General features: G+C 49.1%; 1 protein-coding gene across 5 annotated transcripts in view; it reads left to right on the forward strand.

The window, feature by feature from the left end:
- The window catches only part of tex10 (testis expressed 10), a 152,327-nt gene extending 141,472 nt beyond the window's left edge, over positions 1-10,855 (forward strand). For all 5 annotated transcript variants that reach the window (XM_038797647.1, XM_038797644.1, XM_038797646.1 and 2 more), the window contains exon 15: positions 10,024-10,855. In XM_038797647.1, coding sequence (XP_038653575.1) covers positions 10,024-10,137 — 114 coding nt within the window. In that variant the 3' untranslated portion in view covers positions 10,138-10,855. The remainder of the gene's footprint in view (positions 1-10,023) is intronic.
- Positions 10,856-11,208: the final 353 nt, after the last annotated feature.

The raw sequence follows: 11,208 nt of genomic DNA on the forward strand, positions 1-11,208 counted from the left end.
ATATAAATAAAATTAAAATAGGGTGCGGAAAAGGGGGAAAAGAAGAACAAGGAGAGAAGAAACGATGAAGGGGAAGGGGGAGAAAAAAATGCCAGAAGGGACCCAAGAGAAAGGGGGCACCGGAGGTGGACGGGGCAAAGGGCAAACCAGCTTGGGCGAACGAGTCAACACGCGAAGCAGCGGGAAGAATGTATCGCCGCATCCAAAAGGGCTGGACGGGCGGGCAACCTCTCCCCTGGGGTTAGAGGGGGGCGTGAATTGGAAGGAAGCCATTGCAGAGGTGGTGAGGGAGCAGCTGCAGGCAATCAAGGCAGAGTTAAAAGCAGACACAGAGGCCGCAGCACAGGCAGCAATGACCAGGGCCATGTCAGGGGTGCAGCAGGCTCTGACCAGAATGGAGGAGAAAGTGGATGCCCAAGGGAAGATACTGGAAGCCCACGGGGCAACCATTAAAGAGCTGGAGAAGGCAGCGACTGACGTGAGCGACCGGGTCATGTCCCTGGAGAGGGAAATGGCGAAACTGAGTGCAACACAGGGGAGCCTGAAGGGCAGGGTAGACGACCAGGAGATCAACTCGAGAAGGCAAAACATTAAGATAGTGGGCCTGCCAGAGGGGATAGAGGGTAGAAATCCCACAACATTCGTGGCTGCGATGCTGGGCTCCTTGGTGGGGCGGGAAACTTTTCCCACCCCACCGGAAATGGACAGAGCTCATCGGTCACTGCGCCCGAAGCCCAAGGAAGGGGAAAAACCGAGAGCAGTTATAGCCAGACTGCACCGGTACCGGGATAGGGAGACAATCCTGCGCTGGGCCAAGGAGAATAGAGCCTGCAATTGGGACGGGCACGCCATCAGAATCTACGAGGATTTTGGAGCGGACATAGCTAAGAGACGGGCGGAGTTCAACAGAGCGAAAGCAGCTCTCTATAAGAACAAAGTACGTTTTGGTATGCTGTACCCAGCAAAACTCTGGGTCACATACCAACACAAGGAATATTTCTTTACAGCCCCTGCCGAGGCGAATAGATTCGTTGAGGAGCACGGGCTGGAAAAACGCCATGGGAAGTAGGGACGAGGGGCCCATGGCAAGGAGATACGTCATGCCGACGGGGGGGTGGGGAGGGGCGAGGCAAAGCCAGCCCCCTCCCCCCTGGCAGGAGCACCCAGGAAAAACAACCCAATGCCCAAGGGCCCGCTCCAGGTGGGAGGCCAGGCCCCGGCACGAGGGAACGGGAGTACTGGAGAGGGGAGAGGGGAAGGGGGACAGCAACCTCCGAGCGGGGAGCCACCGTGCTAGCAGGAAAGCTAGCGAAGGGGGCGCGCAACAGAGCAGGGCCGCAGCGCACCCCCAACAGGGGGGAAGGCGCCAGGCAGGGGAGGGGGGGGATCACCCATCAAAGGTGGGAGAGCAAATGGGGACAGGAATGGGGGAGAGAGGGGCAATGGAGGGGTACACAGGGGTATCCCCGAAAGGGATAGAGCGGGGGGGGGGGGGCACTCGGGGGGCGAGAGACCAGGGAGGGGAAATGCAGGGACGAAGGGACAAAAGAGGCCAGAAAGGGAATAGGGCCACAAAGTGCCACAGACAAGGGCTCGAAACAGGGAACTGCTGCAAACACCCACCCAGTACGGTCTGTGGGTGAAGGGGCCCCCCGGAGTGCAGGGGGCTACCCGCGTGGCGGACACACAGTGGACGGCCATGGCGGGTGTCCCCGGGACAAGGGGGAACCCCGGAGCGCAGGGACCCGACCGCATGGGGAGAGCAGTGATAGTGGACATCCTGGACGGCCCCCTAACAAAGGGAAACCCCAGAGGGCAGGGGCGCGTCCACCGGACAAATATGGTTAACCCCACAGGAGCAAGGGGGCAGAAGCCCCCCACCAGAATAGTCACCTGGAACGTAAGGGGACTTAATGGCCCAGTGAAGAGATCTAGAGTCCTCACCCACCTTAGAAACATGAGGGCCGACATAGTCTTCCTCCAAGAGACGCACTTGAGGGAGCAGGACCAACTGCGGGTAAGAAAGGGCTGGGTGGGACAAACCTATCATTCCTGTTATGGGGCAAGGGCCAGGGGGGTGGCGATCCTGATTGGCAAGAGGACAATGTTTAGGGCGACAAAGACGGTTACGGACCCAGGGGGACGGTATGTCATGGTCAGCGGGGCCCTGGATGGGGCGCCGGTAGTCCTAGTTAACGTGTATGCGCCCAACTGGGACGACACGAGCTTCATCCAAAAGACCATGGCAGAAATCCCGGACATAGCGACGCACCGACTAATCATGGGGGGGGACTTCAACTGTGTACAGGACCCAACGACGGACAGATCAAACCCCAGAACGGGGAAAACCTCAAACATGGCAAGGGAACTCAGTCACTATATGGAGCAGATGGGAGCAGTAGACCCCTGGAGATTCGCCCACCCGGGGGAGAAAGAATTCTCTTTCTTCTCCCCAGTACACAACGTGTACACCAGAATTGACTTCTTTGTGGTGGGGAAAACGGTGCTTCCAGAGATAGACAAGGTGGAATACTCCGCAATTGTGATATCAGACCACGCCCCACACTACATGGATGTGCGGCTAGAGACGGGAAGGGCCCAGCGCCCCAAATGGAGGTTGGACGGTGCCTTACTAGCTGACAAGGCCTTCAGCGAAAGGATAGCGCGGGCCATAGCGGAGTACACTGAGATCAACCAAAACGGGGAGGTCTCACCCTCCACGTTCTGGGAAGCGCTTAAGGCCGTACTAAGAGGGGAAATCATAGCCTACAAAGCGCAAAGAGATAGGGAGGAAAGGGTGGCTAGGCAGAAGCTGGTCGACTCCATACTGGAGGTAGACCATAAATACTCCGAGGCCCCGACCGTAGAACTCCTGGCGGAGAGGAAAGAATTACAAAGGAACTTTGACCTGCTCTCCACCAGGAAAGCAGTACACCAACTCCGCCAGGCACGCGGGGCCCTATACGAACACGGAGACAAAGCCAGCCGCCTGTTGGCCCACCAGCTGAGAAAGCAGGCAGCCAGCAGAGAAATTGCGCAAATCAGAGATACCAGAGGCACGTTGGAAACAGAACCAGAGAGGATTAACAAAACCTTCAAGGCCTTCTACCAAGAGCTGTACACCTCAGAGCCCCCAACGGGGAAGGCTGGGATGAACCGGTTTCTTGACGGACTGGACATACCAGTTGTGGGAGAGGGCAGAAAACGGGATCTGGAAGCACCACTAGCACTGGGAGAGATCATGGACAGCATTAGCTCCATGCAGGCGGGGAAGGCGCCGGGACCGGACGGATTCCCGGCGGACTTCTACAAAAAATTTGCGACAGCGCTGGCCCCGCACCTGCGGGAGATGTTCACAGACTCGCTAGCTAGGGGCACATTGCCACCCACGTTAGCACAGGCCTCAATCTCGCTGATACCTAAGAAAGACAAAGACCCAACGGAATGTGGGTCATACAGACCCATATCTCTGCTGAATGCAGACGCCAAAATACTGGCCAAAATCCTAGCCAAGAGGCTAGAAGACTGTGTACCTGAGGTGGTCACAGAGGACCAGACGGGCTTTGTCAAAGGTAGACAGCTTACCGCGAACATCAGGCGCCTGCTGAACGTGATAATGACCCCCTCCGGGGAGAGAACACAAGAGGTGATCGTCTCCCTGGACGCAGAAAAGGCCTTCGACAGAGTCGAGTGGAAATACCTCATAGAGGTACTGGAGCGGTTCGGGCTTGGAACAGGGTTCACCGCTTGGGTAAAGCTCCTGTACAACGCACCCATGGCGAGTGTACAGACCAACAATACCAACTCCCAATACTTCCAGCTGCACAGGGGCACCAGACAAGGATGCCCACTGTCCCCGCTGCTGTTCGCACTAGCAATTGAACCGCTAGCAATCGCGCTCAGGGCAGCAAAAAATTGGAGGGGGATCCGAAGGGGAGGTAGAGAGCACAGAGTCTCACTCTATGCGGATGATCTGCTCCTCTATATCTCGGACCCACAAAGCAGCATGGACGGAATCATCGCGCTCCTGAAAGAGTTTGGAGCCTTCTCGGGCTACAAACTCAACATGAGCAAAAGTGAGATCTTCCCAGTACACCCGCAAGGGGGGGGGGGGGGGGGCAGCACTAAAGGGGCTGCCGTTCAATCAAGCCCGACATAAATTCCGCTACCTGGGGATCCAAATAGCCCATGACTGGAAAGGGATCCACAAATGGAACCTCACCAGCCTGACGGAGGAAGTTAAAAAGGACCTGCAAAGATGGAACACACTCCCGCTCTCCCTCGCGGGGAGAGTTCAGACGATCAAAATGAACGTACTGCCCAGGTTCCTCTTCCTGTTTAGATCCATTCCGATCTACATCCCCAAGGCCTTTTTCAAAGCGCTGGACAAACTCATCATGGCGTTCGTATGGGGGGGTAAAAATGCTAGGATCCCAAAGAAGGTCTTACAAAAAACAAAAACCAGGGGAGGGCTAGCCCTCCCGAATCTACAATTCTACCACTGGGCAGCAACAGCCGAGCGAGTAAGGGGATGGATCCAGGAGCCAGAGGCTGAGTGGGTGCGTGCGGAGGAGGCCTCCTGCATGGGAACCTCCCTCCGGGCCCTCGCCACGGCAGCACTCCCATCCCCACCCAAAAAACACTCCAGCAGCCCAGTGGTGACAGCCACCCTCCAATCCTGGAACCAACTGCGGCAGCAACTTGGCCTGACCAAAATGTCGAACAGGGCTCCCATCTGCAACAACCATAGGTTCACACCAGCACTGACTGACGCCACCTTCAAAAGGTGGAGGCAGGACGGGGGGACACTGACAGTCAGGGACCTATACACGGACGACAGGATCGCAACACTGGACGAACTGACAGAGAAGTTTCAGCTAGCTGGGGGGAACGAGCTACGGTACCTGCAGCTCAAAAACTTCCTACGAAAGGAGACAAGGACGTACCCACAACCGCCACGACAGACACTACTGGAAGACCTACTGGACGCAAGTATCCTAGAGAAAGGGAACTGTAGTGACATGTATGACCGACTGGTAGATAGGGACGACACCGTACTGGACGCAACAAGAAGGAAATGGGAGGACGACCTGGGGATGGAGATAGGGTGGGGACTCTGGAGCGAAGCACTGCATAGGGTCAACTCCACCTCCACGTGCGCAAGGCTCAGCCTGACGCAACTAAAAGTGGTACATAGAGCCCACTTAACAAGAACCCGTATGAGTAGGTTCTTCCCGGAGGTGGAAGACAGATGTGAACGGTGCCAAAGAGGCCCGGCCAACCACGCCCACATGTTCTGGTCTTGCCCCAGACTCGTGGAGTACTGGACAGCCTTCTTCGAGGTTATGTCCAAAGTGGTGGGAGTGAGGGTGGAGCCATGCCCGATAGTGGCGGTCTTCGGGGTTTCAGAACAGCCAGATCTATTCCTGGGGAGGAGGGCGGACGCCCTTGCCTTTGCCTCCCTGATCGCCCGCCGTAGAATCCTGTTTGGCTGGCGGTCAGCAGCACCGCCCAGAGCTGCGGATTGGCTGTCCGACCTCTCGGAATCTCTCCAAATGGAGAAAATCAAATTTGCCATCCGAGGGTCGGACGACGGCTTCCACAGAACGTGGGAGCCATTCATGCAACTGTTCCGGGACCTATTTGTGGCCAATGTACAAGAGGAAGAATAGTCGGGGGAAGGTAGCGGGAGGGGCTACAGGTTCGGTACGGGGGTTCGATGGCTAGCTAAGGCCCAAAACCAAACTAAATAAACATGTTGGGGGGGGGGGGGGGGCGGGCGCAGTTACTACTACGAAGATGCTTACCTGTAAATATGTATGTTAATTTTTGCGTGTTTGTTTGTTGTTTTTTTTCTCCTAACAATTTGTAATTTGTTCAATATAAAATATGAAAACTGAATAAAAACATTTATAAAAAAAATTAAAGATGAGATTCCAGAGTACTTAAATAAATAAATAATCTTTCATTGTCACAAGTATGAAATTACTGTGAAAAGCCCCTAGTTGCCACGGAAGTGCATAATAAAATAGGACTGAGGCAGAACTGCTTTGTCAGGGGGAGGCCATGTCTGGCAAATTCTTTGAGGAGGTAACAAGGAAGTTAGACAAAGGCGAACCAGTGGACGTGATTTATTTAGATTTCCAGAAGGCCTTTGACAAGATGCTGTATAGGAGGTTGTTAAATATTAAGAGGCCATGGTGTTAAGAGTAAGATCCTGGCATGGATATAGGATTCAATGGCTGCAGAAGGCAGAGAGTGGGGATAAAAGGGTCTTTTTCAGGATGGCAGCCGATGACTAGTGGTGTGCCTCGGGTCGGTGCTGGGACCACAACTTTTCACAATATACATTAACGATCTGGAAGAAGGAACTGAGGGCACTGTCGCTAAGTTTGCAGATGATATAAAGATATGCAAAGGGGCAGGTACTATTGAGGAAGTGGGGGGGGCTGCAGAAGGACTTGGATAGGCTGGGAGATTGGACAAAGAAGTGGCAGGTGGAATACAATATGGAAAAGCATGAGGTTATACACTTTGATAGGATGAATAGAGGCATAGGCTTTTCTAAGTAGGAAAAGGCTTAGGAAATAAGAAGCACAAAGGGACTTGGGAGTCCATGTTCATGATTCTCTTGAGGTTAAAGTGCAGATTCAGTCGGCAGTTAGGAAGGCAAATGGAATGTTAGCATTCATGTTGAGAGGCCTAGAATACAATCTGAGGCTGCATAAGGCTCTGGTGAGACCCCATATTTGAAGTATTGAGCAGTTTTGGGCCCCGTATCTAGGGATGTGCTGGCCTTGGAAAGGGTCCTGAGGAGGTTCACAAGAATGATCCCTGGAATGAAGAGCATGCCATATGAGGAATGATTGAGCACTCTGGGCCTGTAATCTTTGGAATTTAGAAGAATGAGGGGGGAGGGGTCTTATTGAAACTTTCAGGATAGTAAGTTTTCCATGTGTCTGCGTGGATTTCCTCTGAGTGCTCCGGTTTCTTCCCACAGTCCAAAGATGTGCAGGTTATATGGATTGGCTGTGTTAAATTGCCCTTGGTGTCCAAATAGGTTAGGTGAGGTTACTGGGTTTATGGGGATAGGTTGGATGTTTGGGCTTAAGTGGGATGCTCTTTCCAAGGGCCGGTGCAGACTATGGGCCAAATGGCCTCCTTCTGAACTGTAAATTCTGATTCTATGATAAGAGGCCTAGATAGTGTGCAAGTGCAGAAGATGTTTCCACTGGTAGGAAAAACTAGAATCAGAGGACACAATCTCAGACTGAAGAGACAATCCTTTAAAACTGAGATGAGGAGGAATATCTTGAGCCAGAGGGTGGTGAATCTGTGGAACTCTTTGCCGCAGAAAGCTGTGGAGGCCAAATGACTGAGTGTCTTTAAGGCAGAGAGAGATAGGTTCTTGATTAATAAGGGGATCAGGGGTTATGGGGAAAAGGCAGAATGGGGATGAGAAACATATCGGACATGATTGAATATCGGATCAGACTCGATGGGTTGATTGGCCTAATTCTGCTCCTGTCTTATAGATAACATGGTGACAAACCTACATCTGAGTAAAAAATCTAAATATTGGGAAAGCTCAGCTAGTCTGGCAGCATCAATGGAGAGAGAAACAGAGTTAATGTTTTGAATCTAATATGTCTTCTTCAGAACAGAAAAGCTCCAAAGAAGTCATATTGGACTCAAAACATTAGCTCTGTTTTTCTCTCCACAGATGCTCCAGACCTGCTGTATTTTCCCAACACACTCTTTCTATCCCATATTTGACTACTTTGTATAGGAGATGCGGTACACCAGTCTGCTTCTTTTTGGCCAATATTTGATAGGGGTAGAAAAACTAGACCAGAGATGAGGTTAGCCTTCTTTGGTTATATAGCTTAACAATGCAGCTGGGACTAGGAGCATGCAGGGGGAAATGGAAAATGTAATGTTCCACTAATGTGTGATACACAACTCACTATATCACAGTAAAGGTATACTATTAATATGTTATTTCACTTAAAATGTAGAATAACAATGCATTATTGTAATTTTAAAACGTATTTTGTTTTTTGCAAATGTCCTTCATTCTTAAGGAGTTGATTTCTTGGGGGCTGGCTTTGAAAGTGCTGATTGACTTCTGGTATCTCACTCAAATAGCTATTTTTCATCTGAGCATCGGAAGGGTAACATCACATATGACCCTCTGCTCGCCCAAAATCCTGAGCAGGAATTGCTGAATAGAATTCAGGCATAGGAATATTTTATTCAGTCCAGTATCTCTTTTTAAAAAAAAAAAATGTTTTTATTGGGTTTTGTTATACATGGTAAATACAAATACACACACAATGAAAAAAGTTTTTTTTGAACAAGGGGATTGGGCACCTGGATGGCACCCTGAATGCTATTTACACATATCGGTCAGTTTCTTATTATTTATTTGCATGAGCTTTGACTTTGGACCTTTCCTTCTTCTCGTTCGTTTGTTCTCCTTTTGTCTTGCTGTATTCGTTGTGGCTGTTGTCTTCTTCTGTTTTCTACCCTGTTTCTGTTCCCCTCTGTTTTCTCCCTTCTGTTTCACTACTCCATTGTTTTTCCACACCTCCCCCTCCCTTCTTCCCTACTATCCCCTTTTTCTCATGCTGGGTTTGGCTACACTTTCTTGTTTACTTGGGTCTTCCCTATCCCCCTCTCTCCTGTTGTGTCTTGGCTACCTCTTCCTAGCTCCTGGTGACTTAGTTGCTGGCCACGAACAGGTCCCGGAACAATCGGTTGAATGGCTCCCATGTTTTATGGAAGCCATCTTCCGACCCCCGGATGGCGAATTTGATTTTCTCCATTTGGAGAAATTCCGATAGGTCGGACAGCCAGTCTGCAGCTTTGGGTGGTGCTGCTGACCGCCAGTCAAGCAGGATTCTACAGCGGGCAATCAGGGAGGCAAGGGCATCGGGCCTCCTCCCCATGAACAGATCTGACTGGTCTGATACCCGGAAGACTGCCACTTCCGGGCATGGCTCCACCCTCATCCCCACCACTTTGGACATTGCCTCGAAGAAGGCTGTCGAGTACCCAGCAAGTCTGGAGCAAGGCCAGAAAATGTGGGTGTGGTTGACCTGGCCTCCTTGACTCTGTTCACATCTGTTCTCCACCTCCAGGAAGAACCTACTCATTCGAGTTCTGGTCAAGTGGGCTCTATGTACCACTTTTAGATCCGTTAGGTTGAGTCTTACGCATGTGGAAGTGGGGTTGCCCTATGTAGTGCTTCGCTCCTGAGTCCCCACCCTATTTCAAACGGCAGGTCTTCCTCCCATTTCCTCCTTGTCGCGTCCAGTTTGGCGTCTCCCTCCCTAGTAGTCGTTAGTTCAGCGTCTCTGAGGGCAGCACGGTGGCGCAGTGGGTTAGCCCTGTTGCCTCACAGCACTGAGGTTCCAGGTTCGATCCCGGCTCTGGGTCACTGTCCGTGTGGAGTTTGTACATTCTCCCCATGTTTGCGTGGGTTTCGCCCCCACAACCCAAAGATGTGCAAGGTAGGTGGATTGAACATGCTAAATTGCCCCTTAATTGGAAAAAAATGAATTGGGAACACTAGATTTATTTTTTTTGAAAGAAAAAAAGTTCAGTGTCTCGGAGGTCAACGTAATACTCCTACCTCCACTAAACTGGACCTGTCTGGACTCAAGTTGTCCTTCAACTTAAAATCTCCTTGATTCATCAGTTAAACTTATTTTCAAATTTTTGATCTGTGGAGGCTACTAGATATTGAATATACAATATAGATTTAAAGACTTGATTTATATTGCATTAGTTTTAGGGTAGGCACAAGGCACCACTCCTATAGGTTTAGGAGAGTTTAGTCCTATAATAGAGATGTGAATTGGATGATGAAGACACCACTATCCATTTCCCTTCTCCCCACCTCACAAAAGAATATGACTTCTGTGGAACAGAGAAAAATGGATATGAAGGGTTTGAAAATCTGCTGAGAAGTGAAGGACAATTGGGTTGGCTTTTTGACTTGCATGTTATTTTTTTCAGAACTTCAAGACTGAAGATTCCCAAGAGCAATGGTTAATCGACCTTCATTACTGCTTCAGAATCTACCTTGCAACACAGCACCGAAATTCAACAAATTTTCCAGTGGCCTACTAAAATGAAAGGAATCCAGCAAAATAATGATACTCACTCAAAATATGCTACATCAAGGAACAATTAAATGTGGTGAACTTGCAGCTTCATAAATGTAGAACCAAATTTACAAACACATAAAATAAGATGAAAGCTCAGATGTTGCTCGGGGTAGGTATCTTTAGCTTGAAGTCCAGAAAGATAACAATACTTCATTTATTGTATAATGGAGAATAGACAAATTCATTGGTTGAGAGTGATGTTGCATATATCAAGGATAATACATTCTTTATTCTGTTGGATAATTTCCTGGAAGTATGCGTGGGGAATATTCTACTCTGCATGTTCACAGGAAATTTTTGTTTGCAATATTTCAAGGCTGTACGCAGTGAAAGTGTAAAGATTTTAATAAACATGCAGAAATATCTTCTTAGTGCAGTTTGTTGAGAACCAATTGCACGTGTGCCTAAAAAAATGTCCTTTAGCTACATCAAATTTGCTTTTGTTTCCCGAACAGTCATTTTCACCACAATCCATTTATACTTTTGTGGTGACAGAAGTACTCCGTCATTTTTGTAAAACTGTAGCTAGATTCTTTCCAAAATGTTAAACTGTGAATCTTAATTATGTATCCTTTAACCTATCGATCTACATGACTTGTCACAGCTCCTTTTTAATGGCAAGATATTTGTTTGTGATCATTTATTTTGTTACACCAATAAACAATTTGAATAAAAGTCTTTATTGAAAATGCATATATTCATTTAATAAAAACTACAAAAATAATTAACCAATAATAACATGACACTTTTCTGATACAAAAGGTTATAATAGGGCAGTAACAAATATTTCTCGATATACTTAAACACAGGTGAAGTAGATCTATATTTGCAGCGGTCTTGTAAGTTATGGAGTACCATAAGTATGAATGTAATATGTATTCATTCCATTTGCACAAACCAAAAGCTGCTTGCAATATAATACCTAACTGCTGTAATTGGACATTTCTTGCCAAACTTCAAGCATAATACTGTGCATTTAGTTGCTTGTAAATGAATGGATAGGTGATATTTTAACTAATAAGCATAAAAATGT

This window comes from Scyliorhinus canicula, chromosome 5 (assembly GCF_902713615.1).
Source record: "Scyliorhinus canicula chromosome 5, sScyCan1.1, whole genome shotgun sequence".
NCBI classification, from domain to species: domain Eukaryota; kingdom Metazoa; phylum Chordata; class Chondrichthyes; order Carcharhiniformes; family Scyliorhinidae; genus Scyliorhinus; species Scyliorhinus canicula.